The sequence below is a fragment of the Mustelus asterias genome, chromosome 1 (assembly GCF_964213995.1).
Source record: "Mustelus asterias chromosome 1, sMusAst1.hap1.1, whole genome shotgun sequence".
Taxonomy (NCBI): domain Eukaryota; kingdom Metazoa; phylum Chordata; class Chondrichthyes; order Carcharhiniformes; family Triakidae; genus Mustelus; species Mustelus asterias.
In genome coordinates, this window is record NC_135801.1 from 182866348 (window position 1) to 182886146 (window position 19799).

General features: G+C 44.7%; 1 protein-coding gene across 3 annotated transcripts in view; it reads left to right on the forward strand.

Moving 5' to 3' along the window:
• eif2ak3 (eukaryotic translation initiation factor 2-alpha kinase 3) overlaps window positions 1–19799 on the forward strand; it is a 91823-nt gene that overhangs the window by 54148 nt on the left and 17876 nt on the right. For all 3 annotated transcript variants that reach the window (XM_078223997.1, XM_078224005.1, XM_078224013.1), the window contains 4 exons: window positions 8505–8728; window positions 11613–11725; window positions 16984–17106; window positions 18991–19140. In XM_078223997.1, the coding sequence (XP_078080123.1) occupies window positions 8505–8728; window positions 11613–11725; window positions 16984–17106; window positions 18991–19140 (610 nt within the window). The remainder of the gene's footprint in view (window positions 1–8504; window positions 8729–11612; window positions 11726–16983; window positions 17107–18990; window positions 19141–19799) is intronic.

The following is a 19799-nucleotide window of genomic DNA, read 5'->3' on the forward strand; positions in this document are numbered from 1 at the left end:
GTTGGCGAGTCCACTACTGCTGCAGGCAGGGCATTCCACGCCCTTACTACTCTGAGTAAAGAACCTACCTCTGACATCTGTCCTATATCTATCACCCCTCAATTTAAAGCTATGTCCCCTCGTGCTAGCTATCACCATCCGAGGAAAAAGGCTCTCACTATCCACCCTATCTAATCCTCTGATCATCTTGTATGCCTCTATTAAGTCACCTCTTAACCTTCTCTCTAACGAAAACATCCTTAAGTCCCTCAGCCTTTCCCCATACGATTTTCCCACCATACCAGGCAACATCCTGGTAAATCTCCTCTGCACCCTTTCCAACGCTTCCACATCTTTCCTATAATGCGGCGACCAGAACTGTACGCAATACTCCAAATGCGGCCGCACCAGAGTTTTGTACAGCTGCAACATGACCTCCTGGCTCCGAAACTCAATCCCTCTACCAATAAAAGCTAACACACCGTACGCCTTCTTAACAACCCAATCAACCTGGGTGCCAACTTTCAGGGATCTATGCACATGGACACCGAGATCTCTCTGTTCATCCACACTACCAAGTATCTTACCATTAGCCCAGTACTCTGTAATCCTGTTACTCCTTCCAAAGTGAATCACCTCACACTTTTCCGCATTAAACTCCATTTGCCTCCAATATTCAAAGAGTTAATGAATCTTTATTGGGAGGTTAATAAAGACAGAAAATGCTGGAAAGTTCAGGTCTGACAGCGTCTGCAGAGAGGAAACAGTGATCATTTTGAGTCTCTATGATGAGGTAACCTGTGCAGTAAATAAAGGGGAGCTGGTGGATGTACTGTACTTAGATTTTCAGAGGCATTTGCTAAGGTGCTTCATCATTATTGTGGGAACTAAAAGCTCATGGTGTAGAGGGCAACACGTTGGCATGGATAGAAGATTGGCTGGCTAACAGGAAATAGAGTTGGTATAAATGGGTCTTTTTATGTTTGGCAGGATGGAGCTAGCCTTGTGTCAAAGGAATCAGTGCTGGGGCCTCAGCTATTTACAATTTATATAGTGACTTGCATGAAGAGATTGAAGGTATGGTTGCTAAATTTGCTGATAACACAAAGATAGGTAGGGAAGTAAGTTGTGAAGATGACATGAGGCTACCAAAGGAAATAGGTTAGGTGAGTGTGTAAAGATCTGGCAAATGGAGTATAATGTGGGAAAATGTGAAATTGTCCATTTTGGCAAGAAGAATTTAAAAAGCCCATTATGAAAGTGGATTGCAGAACTCCGATGCAGAGGGATCTGGGTGACCTTGTGTATGAATCTCAAAAAAGGCTAGTATGCAGGTATAGCAAGTAATTAGCAAAGCAAATAGAATGTTATCACTTATTATTATGAGTGGAATAGCTTGCAAGAATAGGACGTTTATACTTCATTTATGCACAACATTGGTGAGATTGCATCTGGAATACTGTGTATCGTTTTGGTCTCCTTATTTGAGACAAAATGGAAATGTATTAGAAGCAGTTCAGAGAAGGTTTACCAGACTAATAATACCTGGGATGGTGGGTTGTCATAGGAGGGAAGGCTTGATAGGCTCGGCTTGTATCCACTGGAGTTTGATGAGAAAGAGGTGACTTAATTGCAACATATAAGATTCTGAGGTGATGTGAAACGGTGGATGTGCAAAAGGGATCTTTCCTCTTGTGGGAAAATCTCATATTCGGCCACACTTTGAGGGATTACTTGTTTGTGAAAGAATGAGGAAAATGTTTTCAGATGGTTGCGAATTCTCTTCCTCAAAAGGTGCTTGAGGCAGAGGCTTTGATTATAAGGTGTATTAGATTTAAGGTATATAGATTTTTAATAAACAAGGGGGTGAAAGCTTAACGGGGTAGGCAGAAGTGTGAAGTTGAGGTTAAAAGTAGATCAGCCATGATCTTATTGAATAGCAGGTTGGACTCGAGTGGTTGTCTCCTCCTAATTTGTATGTTCGCTGTAACTGAAATAGGAATGTAGTGGTTTTTATGCTGCTGAAAAATAGAGGAGGGGCAGATGGAGCCAAAAGGAAGGTCAGGGATAGATGAGAGTGGGAGATTACATGACAAGGCGTTATGGAACACAAAACCAGAGTGGTAATAATAAAGATACAGCATTGGTCCAAAGTAGATGTTAATACCTGAAAAGGGCCATTGCTGTCTGAAAGCAAAATAGCAGAATTATAACAGAATGTGTTAATAGCAGGACAAAGGTCAGCACCGTCTTAAAGCACCATGGCAAAATGTTAATAGCAGAATAAAGGCCAGCACCATCATGAGAACAAGATACAGGTTGGCACTTGAAAACGGAAGGGGTGGTGTGTGTAGATCACAGGATTCTCCATCATGCCCGACCCATTTCCAGCACTGCTGTCCTCTGCCCTTCTCTCTTCCTCCCTCTCCAAATCACGGTAGGGTTCTCCGTGATCTCACTTTCCACACCACTAGCCTCTGTATTCAAAGGATTATTCTCAGCACAGCCCCAAGGACTGATCCTAATCTTCCTGTCGCTTATCATTTCAATTCGCTGTCTTGTTCTCATGCTCATTACTCAGAGCATTGGAAATGCATATTGCATACAACAGACAAGAAGCAAGGCCACGCCTTCTTGTGATAAAAGTGAAGAGGCCTAGTTTGCTAGGGCATTACCGACTTAGCAAAATTCTATTGAAGTGGGAATGTGAGATCAAGCACACTAGGGTGATCGAGGGTGTTAAGAAGTATCCTGAAGTCTTCAAGGATGAACTGGATATGTTGTGTGGTACTGCAATGAAGTTATTTGTAGACCCTCACGTTTTCAGGTCCAGAGCAATGCCCTGTGCCAAGTAAAGTGGAGGAGGGTTTGGGGCGGCATCAAAAGCTTGTAATCATTGATCCTGTTCAGTTTTCTTGTTGGGCAGCATCAATTGTTCCTGTCCTTAAACATAATGGTATTGTGTACGCGAGGATTATATAAACTCAATTAATCAGGTTTCCCAATTAGATGCTTATCCATTACCTAGGGTAGATTTGCTTTCATTTCTTGCTGGAGGCAAGATGTTTTCCAAACTTGACATGAGCCATGCCTATCAACAGCTCTTGCTAGAGTAGGACGCTAAGCAGTACGTTTCAATTAACACACACCAAGGTCTGTTCCGGTACAATCGTATGGTTTTTGGGGTATCCCCCAGTCTGGTGATTTTTCAAAGAACGATGGACAACCTGTTGCCAGGCATTCCTCATGCAGCAGTCTACTTGGGTGACATCTTGATTACAGGGAAGACTCGGGAGGAGAATCTCAGCAATCTCGATCAAATGCTAAAAAGGTTTTCAGAAGCAGGACTGTATCTGAAGTGGAGCAATTGCATTTTTCAGGCACAAAGTGTGGAGTATCTCAGCCACTGCACAAGACTTATTTATAAAATGATGAAGGGGATAGATAGAGTGAACGTTCAAAGACTATTTCCTCGGGTGGATGGAGCTATTACAAGGGGGCATAACTATAGGGTTCATGGTGGGAGATACAGGAAGGATATCAGAGGTAGGTTCTTTACGCAGAGAGTGGTTGGGATGTGGAATGGACTGCCTGCAGTGATAGTGGAATCAGACACTTTAGGAACATTTAAGCGGTTATTGGATAGGCACATGGAGCACACCAGGATGATAGGGAGTGGGATAGCTTGATCTTGGTTTCAGATAAAGTTTGGCACAACATCGTGGGCCGAAGGGCCTGTTCTGTGCTGTACTGTTCTATGTTCATATTTCTGTCTTTGGCATGTTACGATGTTCCAGTGCAGCTCAACATAAGCTTGAGGAACAGCATCTTCCAGATAGGCACACCACAGTCTTCTGGACACAGTCACTGAGTTCAATAACTTCAGATCTCTCATGGTTTTGCTTTCCGTCACTGCTGTTCTGCTATTAACACCTACTCTGGACCAATGCTGTGGGTTTTTATCATTACCACTTCTTTGCCATGTCTACTATGACATCTTTGTCATTTAATCTCTCCTGCCTGCTAACCTATCCCCCCTCTTTTGCTCCACCCTCCCACTTTTCTTGCAATAGCATAAAATCCCACACATTCCTACCTTTCTCCAGTTCCGATGAAGAGTAATTTATAATAGACGCTAACTCTTTCTCTCTCCACAGATGCTGCCAGATCAGCTGAGTCTTTCAATACTTGTTTTTATTTCAGATCTCTTCCATTCGCAGTATTGTTTGTCCAGTTTGATATGGGTAAATCCCTGTAATATCACCCCATGTGTACTCATGCACAGTATCACGTGTTTTAACGTTAGTGTATGGTTAGTTTTGTTTGTCTGTCTTCTTTGTTATAGAGGTGCACAGCATGGAAACAGACCCGTCAGTCCAATTTGTACATGCTGCCCAGTTTATATCACTAATCTAGTCTAAGTTAGCTTTCGGAGCGCTGCGAGCAGAAATCCACTCCATCTGACGAAGGAGTAGCGCTCCGAAAGCTAATGGCATTTGCTACCAAATAAACCTGTTGGACTTTAACCTGGTGTTGTTAAAACACTTAGTGTGAAAAAGTAAAGTTTATTTATTAGTCACAAGTAAGGCTTACATTAACACTGCAATGAAGTTATTGTGAAATTCCCCGAGTCGTCACTGTCTGGTGCCAGTTTGGGTCAATGCACCTAACCAGCACGCCTTTCAGAATGTGGGAGGAAACCAGAGGACCTGGAGGAAACCCATGCAGACACGGGGAGAATGTCTGGACCCTTTCATATTTCTCCCCTCTCATCTTAAACCCATGCCCTCTAGTTTTAGACTACCTTTGGAAAAGATGTTGACTTACCTTATCGATGCCACTGATTATTTTATAGTCCAGCCCCCATTCTCTCTCTCTCTCTGCCAACTCTGTTGTGCAGTTCCAAGGGTGTCAACATTGCTTGCCCGAGAGACTGCTGGTCATGTGGACCTAGTCTGAGAGCTGTGGTAACATTTTCCAACAGGAATTTTAATCTTGCAGTTTCCGATCATGTTTATACTTTGTATTCTCAGCATTCTTGGAAATGGTAGTGCAGTACTGATCTTCCTGGACTGGTGATCAAAAGGCCTGGGCTGCATTCAGATCACAACTGCTCAAATCTCACGATGCTGGACACGGAAGTAAAATGTGACTCAGTCACAGTGACCGTGAGGCTGCTAACGCAGCTTGGCACAAACTAGTTTAGGGAAAGAAATGTGCTGTCCTTAACTGGTCAGAGCTGTGTGTAACCTCCTGAAGTTGCTTCGCAAACCAGTCACATGTATCAGATTAGTAATTCACGACAGCACCTCGACACTGGAGATGGGGAATAAATCCCAGCTGCTTGTTGGGAAGCTTGCACCCATAAGCCAAAGTCCAAAGATGTGCGGGTTAGGTGGATTGGCCATGTTCAATTGCCCCATAGTGTCAGGGGGACTAGCTAGGGTAAATACATGGGCTTGTGGGGATAGGGCCTGGGTGGGATTGTGGTCGGTGAAGTCTCAATGGGCCGAAAGACCTCCTCCTGCACTGTAGGGATTTTATGATCTATGCAATTGAATAAAGACAGTAAAATCCCCACTGCATTGGTAGAACAGCAGAGGGCGCCAGCAGGCCACATACCAGAAAGCAAGTCTTAATCCCTTTTGCATTTGGTTTCTTCAAAAATAACAGTTGCACTGAAGGACATGAATGAACACAGTAGTTCAGGTGGGTGTGTTGATGCTGGCACTGATGGTGCCTCTGGGTATGGACTAGACAAACATTTATTTGCTTTGGTAGGGACTTTAATTGGCTTGTTGGCATGACATGGGATCCAGACTGGAGTCCCAGATCCTCGGGGATTTCTAATGATCGCAAAGGCAGAGTTCATTGTCTCTGCTGTGCACAAATCTGTAATTGCAAATGTTGCACCCATTTGCCTGAGGCTTAAATCATAGAATCCTTACAGTGCAGAAAGAAGCCATTCGGCCCATCAAGCCTGCACCGACAACAATCCCACCCAGGCCCTATCCCCGTAACCCACATATTATTCCTGCTAATCCCCCGACACTAAGGGGCAATTGAGCATGACCAATCAACTTAACTCGCACATCTACAGGCTACTGAGCTTTGCAGTGGGGAAGGTAGAAATCTGAGCTTATAATGTCAGGCTTGCAAACAGTCATGGTGGTTCTGTCCATACTCTGTGTGTAAGTTGCTTTGTAATCCACACAGGAAAAATACATCCTAATTCAGCTCCTAAGACCTGCACAGCGATGGGATAATACCACTTTTCCTATTCTCTGTAAAAAATTTGTAGTTGGTTAAACTGGAGTTGTGTTTTGTGATTCTGCATAGTTTTAATTTGTTGCAGTTCTAACGTGTCACCAGTTGTAGAGAGGGTGTCACCAGGTTAAAATTCTAAACTGAGGGAAGGAGAGGCATTTAGGAGAAGTTTGGAGCAATGGGTAGTTTCCCGAAGGGACGGTTTTGACAGTTGCTGCTTTTAGGAGAATGGTGAAGTAATATTTGAAGGAGGACATCGTGAGGTGCTGCACAGAATGCTGTCAAAATAAAATATGACACTGAACCGCATTCAGTTAGGATAGGTGACTGAAAGCTTAACCGAAGGAGCAGTGTTTTAAGCTGCACCTTGAAGGAAGGGAGCAGTTCAGAAGGAATTCTAGAGCTTTGGTCCTGGGCAGCCGAAGGCAGAGTCACCAGTGAGAGCGCAGTGAAAATCAGGAATGTGCAAAAGGTCAGAGTTAATGGCGTGCAGAGTCCTTGTTAGAGTGGTCGGGCCAGAGGAGGTTGGAGATTGAGGCAGGCGGAGCCATGGGAGAAATTCGGAAAGAAGAATGGGAATTGTCAAATTGATGCAATGCCAGTCCAGGAGCCAGTGCAGGTCAGTGAGACTCGGTGGGTGAACGGGAGTTGGTGTGAGCCAGGGTACGGCCCACCAGAGTGTGAGACCATAAGACCATAAGACATAGGAGCGGAAGTAAGGCCATTCGGCCCATCGAGTCCACTCCACCATTCAATCATGGTTGATTTCAACTCCATTTACCCGCTCTCTCCCCATAGCCCTTAATTCCTCGAGAAATCAAGAATTTATCAATTTCTGTCTTGAAGACGCTCAACGTCTCGGCCTCCACAGCCTTCTGTGGCAATGAGTTCCACAGACCTACCACTCTCTGGCTGAAGAAATTTCTCCTCATCTCTGTTCTAAAGTGACTCCCTTTTATTCTAAGGCTGTGCCCCCGCGTCCTAGTCTCCCCTGTTAATGGAAACAACTTCCCTACGTCCATCCTATCTAAGCCGTTCATTATCTTGTAAGTTTCTATCAGATCTCCCCTCAACCTCCTAAACTCCAACGAATACAATCCCACGATCCTCAGACGTTCATCGTATGTCAGGCCTACCATTCCTGGGATCATCTGTGTGAATCTCCGCTGGACCCGCTCCAGTGCCAGTATGTCCTTCCTGAGGTGTGGGGCCCAAAATTGCTCACAGTACTCCAAATGGGGCCTAACCAGTGCTTTATAAAGCCTCAGAAGTACATCCCTGCTTTTGTATTCCAAGCCTCTTGAGATAAATGACAACATTACGTTTGCCTTCTTAATTACGGACTCAACCTGCAAGTTTACCTTTAGAGAATCCTGGACTAGGACTCCCAAGTCCCTTTGCACTTTAGCATTATGAATTTTGTCACCGTTTAGAAAATAGTCCCTGCCTCTATTCTTTTTTCCAAAGTGTACGACCTCGCACTTGCCCACGTTGAATTTCATCAGCCACTTCTTGGACCACTCTCCTAAACTGTCTAAATCTTTCTGCAGCCTCCCCACCTCCTCAATACTACCTGCCCCTCCACCTATCTTTGTATCATCGGCAAACTTGGCCAGAATGCTCCCAGTCCCGTCATCTAGATCGTTAATATATAAAGAGAACAGCTGTGGCCCCAACACTGAACCCTGCGGGACACCACTTGTCACCGGTTGCCATTCTGAGAAAGAACCTTTTATCCCAACTCTCTGCCTTCTGTCTGACAGCCAATCGTCAATCCATGTTAGTACCTTGCCTCGAATACCATGGGCCCTTATTTTACTCAGCGAGATGAGATTGAATTTGTTGCTGGTGAGCAGTTTTGTTCTTTTTACTTATTCTTTCATTGGGTGTGAGCGTCACTGTCAAGGTCAGCTTTTGTTGCCCATCCTTAACAGCCCTTAAACTAGTACCTTGCTTGGACATTTCAGAGGGCAGATAAGAGGCAGTCACATTGGGGGAGTCTGGAGTCACATATAGACCAGATCAAGTAAGGATGACATTAGTAAATCTGATGGGTTTTTCTGACCATTGATAGTTTCACCCTCACCATTACTGAGACTACCTTTTAATCCCAAGTTTTATTAATTGAATTTAAATTCCACCAGCTGTCACGGTGGAATTAGATTCCCAGAGCATTAGCCTGGACCTCTGGATTACTAGGCCAGTGACATGACCATTACGTCTCCCCTTTAATCTGGTTAATCTGTTTGTGTTGGCAGACAATGGTTATCATTTGCCTTCCTATGTGAGAGAGAGAAGCAAGCGGAACACCCAGATTTCTGTCAGGCTCTTCGACTCCACCAGGGTGAAGAAGAAAATGAAAAGTAAAGACCCTGTTCTTCTGCTGGAATGGTGGAGGGAAATTGTGGGCACCATCCTCTTCTGCATCTTTGCAACTACTTACATTGTCCGTAAGCTCGTCCATTATCCAGTTTCAGTTCCGGTATGTGCTGCAAATCAATCTGGTTTATATAAACTTGCCAAAAGGCTTTTAATTCCAGTACTACTGCAGTCTGGATATGTGTGCTCTTTGTCTGGAACTTGTGCATCCACCCTTATTGCACAGAATCCACTGTTACTAAAAAACCTTCTTGCTGTTCTTAATATTGTTATTCAATAATTTCTAGGGACTGTTTATGTTCAGTGCTTGTTTCTGGAATATTTTTTGATTTTCTCAGAAGCTATTTTGCTAGATGGCTAAAAATTAGAGATTCTCTGCTTATTGTGGCATCTTTGCAAATTTCTATGTAAAATTATTTCTATGATTTGGGTGGAGCCCATAAGCTTGAGTGGCCTCCACCCAAATCATAGAAATTTTTGACTCGTACCTAAATTTGATCTTCCAAAATGCATCACCTCGCATTTGTCTGGATCAAACTCCATCTGCCATTCCTGTGCCCAAGCCTCCAATCTATCTATATCCTGTTGTATCCTCTGACAATCTCCGGCACTATCAGCAACTCCATCAATCTTCATGTCATCCGCAAACGTACTAACCAAACCACCCACATTTTTTCCAGATCATTTACATATACTACAAACAACAGAGGTCCCAGCACTGATCCCTACGGAACATCACTAGCTACAGATCTCCATTCTGAAAAACATCCTGCCAGAGAGTTGCTACTCTGTCTCCTATAACCAGGCCAGTTATATATCCATCTAGCCAGCCCACCCCGAATCCCATGTGATTTTAGTTTTTGTACCTGTCTGCCATGTGGAACCTTGTCAAATGCCTTATTAAAGTCCATATAAACTACATCCACAGCCTTTCCCTCATCAATTTTGTTTGTCACCTCTTCAAAAAACTCAATCAAATTGGTGAGACATGATCTTCCCCGGACAAAACCATGCTGCCTGTCACTAACTAGTCCATTATCCTCCAAATGTGCATATATCCTGTCCCTCAATATCTTCTCCAAAAGCTTCCTCAATCCTGATGTCAGGCTCACCGGCCTATAATTTGCTGGATTATCCCTGCTCCCTTTCTTAAACAAGGGAAAAAGATTGGCTATCGTCCAGTCCTCTGGAACCTTGCCTCTGGTCAAATAGGATGTGAAAAAATCTGTTAAGGCCCCAGCTATTTCTCCCCTTGCCTCCTGCAGAAACCTGGGATAGATCCCATCCAGCCCTGGGGACTTGTCTACCTTACTTCAATTTAGGATACTCAACACTGCTCCCTTTGATATATTGACATTCTCTAGAGCGTTCACACACGTATTCCTGACCTCAACATCCATCATGTTCTTCTCCTTGGTGAATACTGATACAAAATACTCATTAAGAATTTCGCCCACTTCCTGTGGTTCCATGCATAACTTTCCTCCACTGTCCTTGAATGGGCCTACTCTTTCTCTTGCTACCCTCTTGCTCTTAATATATGCATAAAAAGCCTTGGGATTCTCCTTGACCTTGTTTGCTAAAGACATTTCATGGCTCCCTTTTACCCCTCCTAATTCCACATTTAAGTTCCTTCCTACTTTCACTGTAATCCTCAAGGGTTTTGTCAGTTTTTAGTTGCCGAGACCTATCGCATGCTTCCTTTTTCCTTTTGACTAAGATTACAATTTCCTTCGTCATCCATGGTTCCCGAATCCTGTCATTTCTATCCTTCATTTTTGCAGGGACATGCCTGTCCCGAACTTCAATCAGCTGGTCTTTGAAAGCCTCTCACTTGCCAGATGTGGATTTGACCTCAAATAGCCGCTCCCAATCCACATTCTCCAGTTCCTGTCTAATTTGGATGTAATTGGCCCTCGCCCAATTAAACATCTTCACCCAAGGGCCACTCTTGTCCTTATCCATGACTACATGGACTATGCAGATATAATCCTCAAGTAGGAAGACCAAAACTGTGCAAACGCTCCAGATGTGGTCTCACCAATGCTCGGTACAGTGGTAGCAACCCACCTTTATTTGTCTGTTCCGTCTTCCTTGCAATAAAGACCAAAATTCCATTTGCCTTCCTAATTACTCATTGTGCTTGTAATCTAACCTTTTGTGATCCATCAATTTTTACCTCTATTACTCTTTGCAGGCAATGAGTTCCAGACCCCTGTACCACCCTGCAAATGAATGCCTTATTTCTCATTTCCCTCTAATCTTTCTGCGTTTAAATCTATGCCCCCCTAGTCCTTAACCCCTCTGCGAAAGTAAACAGGCCCTTCCCGTCCACTCTATCCAGATTCCTCACAATTTTGTACATTCATTTAAATCTCCCTTCAACCACCTGTGTTCCCAGGAGAACAATCCCAGCCTATCTGATCTTTCCTCATAGCCGCAATCTTCCAGTCCTGGCAGCATCCTCGTAAATCTCCTCTGCGCGCTCTCTCATGCAATTGGGTCCTTTCTGTAATGAGGTGACCAGAACTGCATATAGTACTCAAGTTGTGGCCTCACTAAATATTTATACAGTTTCAATGCAATTTCCCTACTCTTACACTCTGCCTTGGACAATAAATGAAAATATTCTCTATGCCTCCTTAACCACCATATTGACCTGTCCTGCTTATTCACTGCACAGTCAACTTTTTGTGTTGTCTGTTCTTGATTGTTCCCCTCAGCAGTTAGGTGCAAATTGTTAATATATACCACAGAAAGCAGTGGACCTAGTACTGCGCCCCGCGAGACCCCACTGGAAACCGCCTTCCAGTCACAAAAGCATCCATCAGCAATTTCCCTTTGTTTCCTGCCACTGAGTCAATGTTGTATCCAGCTTGCTCCACGCCCCTGGATCCTATTGACTTTTGTTTTTTAACCGGCCTGTCACGTGGGACCTTGTCAAAGGCTCGTGTCGACTAACAGCGACCTGTTTGTGTTCTATGCAGCAATGGAAGGAGTCAGAGTCACCGTGCCAGACTGAGAGCACGAATGAGTCAACTATGGGAGAAGTCAAGGTTGAGCTGGGAAATTCCTCTGGAACGGCTGACTACGTGTCCAGGTAAAAGCAAACAAAATTGAACTTTGTGTATGTTGGTGTTTGTGACTGAAGGTGCATATGTTATCATAAATTCTTCCCACAGTGAGAATCAGCTGAGATGTCCAGCTCATATGTTGAAGCCAAATTGCCCACCTTTTGATAGTGTCCTAGTAATTTAGATCTGCTTCTGGCTGTTGCCTTTTCACCCTCTGAAGTGGAACACCATTATTTCCAGCCCCAATATTTGGTCAAAGATTTTTTTTCAACCGGTATCATTGAAATAACAATTTATTGGTCATTAATTTTGGCGTCATGGTGTGTGAAATATGACAACTGCATTTCCCTTTGTAAGTTGTTGCACTCGGAGTAATTTGCTGTCCCTGATGTTCTATAGAAAATCCCATTTCTTTCCCACTCTTATTTTCAGTGACAAATTGTTAAAAATAGGAGCAAGAATTGGTTATTTGCTCCACCAGACCTGTTGCTTTAAATAAGGTCATGGCTGAGGTGATCCTGACCTTAACTCCACATTCCTGCTCGTTTGTATAACCCGAGACTCCTTCCTTTATCAATGAAAAAGGTATAACTCCGCCTCGAACAGACGCGACTCCCGGCCTCCACTGTTCTGTGAAGAGAATTCCAAAGACTAATGATCTCAGAACAGAAATTATCCCTCATCCCCGTCTTAAATGGAGGGACCCTTATTTTTAAGCAGTGCCTACTCTTGGGAAGAGAGATTTCTCTTGAAGAGAAATATCCCCTCGGTACCTCCCTTATTGAGCCTTCTTAGAGTCTTATGTTCCAATGAAGTCACTGCTAATTCTTCTAAATTCCAATGAGTATAGACCCAACATGCTTGATCCTTTCTCCAGTGAGCAACCTCTTCATCTCAGGAATCAGCCCCATGAGCCTTCTCTGAACTGCTCCCAATGCAAGTACATCTCCTCTTCTGTCAGGAGATGAAAATACTGTATTCTATGTATGGTCTCATCTATGTCCTGCCTAGCTGTAGTAAGACTTGGGAACGTATCAGCAGCAAGTGGGCCATTTGGTCCTTCAAACCTGTTCTGCAATTTAATTAGATCATGGCTGATCTTCTACCCTAACCCCATCTTCTCTCATCACTATCCCATATCCCTTGATGACGATTGGCATCTAGAAATCTATTGATCTCTGGCTTGAATATACTCATGTGTTTCCACAGCCCTCTTGGGTACAGAATTCCAAAGTTTACTACTCTCTGAAGAAATTCCTCCTCATCTCTGTGCTAAATGCTCTACCTCTTATTCTGAGATTCTGTCCCCTGGTTCCAGACACCCCCACCTGTCCCAAACAGGAAAATATTGCTCCTGCATCTAAAGCCCTTGAGCCCTGTAAGAATTTTGTACAGTTCAGTGAGACCACCCCTCAATCTTCTAAACGTTAGAGAATGCAGGCTCAATCTCCTCAACCTTTCCTCATAGGACATTCCCACCATCCCAGGAATTAGTCTCTGAGCCTTCATTTCTCTCTCTCTGGCCAGCATATCCTCCTTGCAAGGTTCTATAGACTCTGGAACAGTTCCCACAGATTAGAGGGTAGTTAATGTCAACCCACTATTTAAAAAAGAAGGAAAAGAGAAAATGGGGAAGTATAGACCAGTCAGCCTGACATTGGTAGTGGAGAAAATTCTAGAGTCCATTATAAAGAGCACTTGGTAAACAGTGGCAGGATTCGACAGAGTCCGTATGGATTTACGAAAAGGAAATCATTCTTGACAAATCCACTGGAATTCTTCGAGGATGTAACTAATAGAGTTGATGAAAGGGAGCCAGTGGATATCGAGCTTTATAAATTTGTATTTGAATAATATCGGGTGGTTAACCACCTGGTGATTGCCATTGATTAGAAACGGCACTGGACTAGCCATATAAATACTGTGGCAGGTCAGAGCAGGGAATGAGCAGGTCAGAGACTGGGAATTCTGTGGTGAGTAACTCGCCTTCTGAGGGCAATCTTAAGAAAATAATTCTAAGTCCAGAACACATGCGAAAATGGCAGAGTTTCAGACGTAATTTTTCAGCAAGTCCAAATGTCAAATCTTATGCACTTTGTGCATGGAAAAAGCCTGTAAACAGTTTCTCGCCAGTAGGGGGAGTGGGTGGGGCCTAAATTATCAGAAAGCCAGCTGGTAAATTGATGGAAAAGGTCCTTAGGGATGGGATTTACGACCATTTAGAAAGATGCGGATTAATCCGGGATAGTCAGCATGGATTCGTGAAGGGCAAGTCGTGCCTCACAAATTTGATTGAACTTTTTGAGGAGGTAACTAAGTGTGTTGATGAAGGTAGGGCAGTTGATGTCATATACATGGATTTTAGTAAGGCGTTTGATAAGGCCCCCCATGGTCGGCTTATGATGAAAGTACGGAGGTGTGGGATAGAGGGAAAGTTGGCCGATTGGATAGGTAACTGGCTATCTGATCGAAGTAAGAAGTCTCACAACACCAGGTTAAAGTCCAACAGGTTTATTTCGTAGCAAATACCATTAGCTTTCGGAGCACAGCTCCTTCGTCAGATGGAGACAGAGGGTGGTGGTGGATGGAAAATTTTCTGACTGGAGGCAGGTTGCTAGCGGAGTGCCACAGGGATCAGTGCTTGGTCCCCTGATCTTTGTGATTTTTATTAATGACTTGGAGGAGGGGGCTGAAGGGTGGATCAGTAAATTTGCTGATGACACCAAGATTGGTGGAGTAGTGAATGAGGTGGAGGGCTGTTGTAGGCTGCAAAGAGACATAGGATGCAAAGCTGGGCTGAAAAATGGTAAATGGAGTTTAACCCTGATAAATGTGAGGTGATTCATTTTGGTAGGACTAGTTTAAATGTGGACTACAGGGTCAAAGGTAGGGTTCTGAAGACTGTGGAGGAACAGAGAGATCTTGGGGTCCATATCCACAGATCTCTAAAGGTGCCACTCAAGTGGATAGAGCTGTGAAGAAGGCCTATAGTGTGTTAGCTTTTATTAACAGGGGCTTGGGGTTTAAGAGCCGTGGGGTTATGCTGCAACTGTACAGGACCTTGGTGAGACCACATTTGGAATATTGTGTGCAGTTCTGGTCACCTCACTATAAGAAGGATGTGGAAGCGCTGGAAAGAGTGCAGAGGAGATTTACCAGGATGCTGCCTGGTTTGGAGGGTGGGTCTTATGAGGAACGGTTGAGGGAGCTAGGGCTGTTCTCTCTGGAGCGGAGGAGGCTGAGGGGAGACTTAATAGAGGTTTATAAAATGATGAAGGGGATAGATAGAGTGAACGTTCAAAGACTATTTCCTCGGGTGGATGGAGCTATTACAAGGGGGCATAACTATAGGGTTCGTGGTGGGGGATATAGGAAGGATATCAGAGGTAGGTTCTTTACGCAGAGAGTGGTTGGGATGTGGAATGGACTGCCTGCAGTGATAGTGGAGTCAGACACTTTAGGAGCATTTAAGCGGTTATTGGATAGGCACATGGAGCACACCAGGATGATAGGGAGTGGGATAGCTTGATCTTGGTTTCAGATAAAGCTCGGCACAACATCGTGGGCCGAAGGGCCTGTTCTGTGCTGTACTGTTCTATGTTCTATGATAGCAGAAGAGTGTGCCATTGTGCATGTGCAGGTCTATACTGTTCTCAAAGCAGCAAAGACCTGCTGCAGCTGGCCTCCGTGACCTGAACTCGGCACCCCCCTCCCCCCCAGACCCCAACCTCTTCTACTACTACGAGGTCCTGTGGCCGATCGCGAGCCCCCACCCTCTGATCGCCCCTGCCACCAACATTTCAGGGTGGTGGGCGGGGGGGGGAGGGGTGGGTGATGAGAGGGGAAACGAGCCTCAGTGGCCTCTGGTTCTACTGGTGAGGCCATCCCATCTGGTCCCCGCTGATGGTGGACCATACGTGATCCTCGCCGGAGAGAACCTTCCCGGCTGAGGCTGCACAGGCAAGTGAGCCTGGACAATTGTGTCTCGGGCTCACTAATTTCATTTAATCATATGTGAATTCAATTTAAATAATTAATTAAGCCTTGCGCTGGAAATGGGTGTAAGGCTGATCGCGCCGGATATCCAGTGCCAGTAAGATCGAGAGGCGAGAAATCTGCCGCAAACCTCTGTCGCCTCAAAGCTTGTTCCCCATCTTTTAAAGCACAAGTCAAGAGTGTGATGGAATATTCTCCATTCATCTGGATAAATGTAGCTCTGCTGACTCTTGTACAGCTTGGCATTGTCCAGGGCAAAGCAACCTATTTGGCACCCCATCCACTACCTTAAATATTAACTTCCCCCTCTGCTAGCACGAAGTGGCAATAGTGTGTACCCATCTACAAAGAGTAGAAACTCACTTAAGGGTATTTCAGTGGCAACTTCCAAACCTGTCGCCTCCACCACATGGAAGAACAAGGGCAGCAGATTCATGGGAACACCACCGCCTGTAAATTCCTCTCCGAGCCCCTCACCACCCTGACTTGGAAATATATCGCCATTCCTTCACTATTGGGTCAAAATCCAGGAATTCCCTCCATAACAGCACTGTGGCTGAACCTATAATACATGGATTTCAGCAGTTAAAGAAAACAGCTCACCACCAGCACCTCAAAGGCGAGGCAGGTCCGGGTGGGCAAAAATATTTGGCTGTGCTTGGGATGCTCATGCCCCATTGAAAGAATTTTGAAAAAATTTGAGGACTGGTTGCCTAGACTTGGCTTGTTTCCTTGAGAAGGTTGAGAATTGGATAAATTGAGGTGTTGTAGTAAATACAGAGACACCTTATTGCTCTGGTTGCAGAGGTAGAGCCAGGCCACCCGAGTTGAAACCAGGAAGCCCTTCTCACAGTCAGAGAAATTTGAAACTGCCTTCACCTAAAGGGCTGCAGATGTTGGGCAGCTTTTCAGGTCTCAAGTGTATTTCTGTAGCGATAAGTGTGGAATAGAGGTGGGAAAATGGGGCTGCGGGACAGAACAACTATGGTCTAATTGTGGGACAGTGGAATTGAGGTCACAGTCAGATCACCCATGACCTTGTTGAATAGCAGAGCAGGCTTGGTGGGCGAAATGGTCCACTGCTTCTAATTCTTGTGATCCTTTTGGACTCGAGGAGATGATGGCCTGTGACCTTGCGATCCAATATTTGAAAGTCCACTGCACTTTCTATAGGACATTTAATTTAGAGTATTTCTATTTAGATTCTTCCTTCAGATATTTGGTTTTTAACGTGTATTAATAAATGATCTGTAAGTGGTGTCAATAATACAGGTTAAATCTCTTTCAGATGTCTTGCTGACTTTGAGGTGGTTCAATGTCTAGGACGTGGAGGTTTCGGTGTCGTGTTTGAAGCAAAAAACAAAGTTGATGATTGTAATTACGCCATCAAGAGGATTCGACTCCCAAATCGGTGAGAAAATGTTTGTGAAATTTTGTTGATGTTAAAGCAGGCAAGTCTCTGACAATCTGCTTTGGCAGGTTTATATTGGTTGCACATCTGCATGTGTTAGTACTTCAGAAGGTGTTGGTGTTAAAGGGTACTTGCATAACAAATTCCCATCTCCTCTATCTCACTCCCAACGGCAGCCCCTTCGCTGTGAAGGCTCACCTTCAATAACGCAAGAGGCGCTCTGGAGTTAATGTAAGGATGGCCCTTTACCTTCTGTCTGGTCTGAGCCAGTTGACTTCAGAAGTGCCTTTTTGTTTTGTCTCCTGACCTGAGATTGTTGCCAGGTACAAAACAACAGATCAGTGAGAGTAGGCAAGCAAGCCAATGTCAGACTGCGCTGAGGACTGTTTCTGCAATTGAGGGCATTGTCATCGCCGAATCCTCCATTATCAACATCTTGGGGGAGGAAAGATTACTATTGACCAGAAACTGAACTGACCCAGCCACATAAATACTGTGGCTACAAGAGCAGGTCAGAGGCTGGGAATTCTGCAGCCAGTAACTCGCCTCCCGACTCCCTAAAGCCTGACAGCCATCGCCAAGGTCTAAGTCAGGAGTGTAATGGAAAATTTTCCACTTGCCTGGATTAATGCAGGTCCAACAACACTGCAGGAGCTTGACACCATCCAAGACCAAGCAGCCCTCTTGGCTGGCACCTCATCCACAAACATTTACTCCCTTCACCACTGACACTCATTGGCAGGAGTAGATACCATCTACAAGATGCACTGCAGCAAGGCTCCTTTAACAGTACCATCCAAACCTACAGCCTCTACCATCCAGAAGGAAAAGGGCTGCAGATACGTGGGAACACCACCACCTGCAAGTTCCCCTCCAAGCCACATACCATCCTGACTTAGAATGATAGAATCATAGAATCCCAACAATGCAGAAGGAGGGTTATTCAGCCCATCGAGCCTGCACCAACAACAATCCCACCCAGGCTCTATCCCTGCACCCTCTGCATTTACCTTGCCAGTCCCCGTAACATTTAGCATTGCCAATCAACCTAACCCACACATCTTTAAGTTTATTTATTAGTATTACAAGTAGGCTTGCGTTAACCCTGCCATGAAGTTACTGTAAAAATCCCCTAGTTGCCACACTCCGGCGCCTGTTCGGGTACACTGAGGGAGAATTTAGCATGGCCAGTGCGCCTAATTAGGACATCATTCGGACTGTGGGAGGAAACCGGAGCACCCAGAGGAAACCCACGCAGACACGAGGAGAACATGCAGACTCTGCACAGACAGGGACCCAAGTCGGGAATTGAACCCGGGTCCCTGGCGCTGTGTGGCAGCAGTGCTAACCACTGTGCCACCGTGCCACCCTATAGAAATATATCACCCTTCCTACTGTTGCTGGGTCAAAATCCTAGAACTCCTTTCCTAGCGGCACCGTGGGTGTACCTACACCACAGGGACTGCAATGGTTCACAAAGGTGGCTCAGCATCACCTTCTTGGGAGAAGTTAGGGATGGGCAATAAATGCTGCACTGGGCAATAATGTCAACATCTGTGAACGAAAAGAAAACAGTCTTGCTCCTCTCTAATATTAGCCTGAGTTCATAAGGCCTGGGAGGACTGGCCATCAAGCAGCCTTTTTTGTGATTGAAAGTGTGTATGTGTGTCCTGTGAATGACTTATTTAATAAAAATATAGGTTTTCCTAAATTGCATTCTTTTTTTAAAAAATGTGAATCTTGATGTCGCCAATTAAGTCTGAACCTTTCACAACCCTGCAACTGAAAACAAAGTAATGAAGCCATCCGCTGTTTTTGTACGAAGGAGTATGGCATTTGCCTGGGGACTTGTCTCCAGTCTAATAACTGTTCATAATTCCACAGTGATCAGGCAAGGGAGAAGGTGATGCGAGAGGTCAAGGCACTGGCTAAGCTGGAGCACCCGGGGATCGTCCGCTATTTTAACGCCTGGCTGGAGACACCACCCGAAGGCTGGCAGGAGGAGATGGACAAGCAGCTGCTGAAAGATGAAGGGTAAAAGCTCTAATGCTAGTGGTCAGTAAGCACACCTGGACACTCTCAAGTGATTTACAAACCGGAGGACTGACCGATCACAATAGGGAAAAGAGCATTTTATTTCTGTCCCAATTCCTCTGCCTCTATATTCCTTTTTCATATCCTGACTTCTCATAAATAAACGCCTGTAGGAACAAGGGACATAGGGACAGGAGTAGGCCATTCAGCCCTTCGAGCCTGCTCTGCCATTCAGCAACATGGCTGACCTGGTTATGATAATTCCTCCTATCTCTGTCTTAAATGACTAATCTCTTATTCTTAAACTGTGTCCCCCTAATACTAGCTTCTCAAACCAGTTGAACTTGATATCTCCTGATATCTACCCTATTGAGTCCTTCCAGGGTTTCAATATGATCTCTTTAGCACCTTAATTTTATATCTGTGGCCTTTTCACACCCCCTCAATCTCATGGTGTAAAGAACATGTTCTTTAATTTATTTTTAATTATCTGAGCTTAATTTTTTATGGCTGTGGCCTGTATCTTCAGTGTATGGGCAATCATCATCAGATTGCTGCTCCACTTGGATTCTCCACGTCTTTATGCTGCTTTGTATTTTTGTGTCGGTTTTTTGAGCCTGGCTTCTCCAGAAGTGTGGAGCACATTGAGGAACTCCACC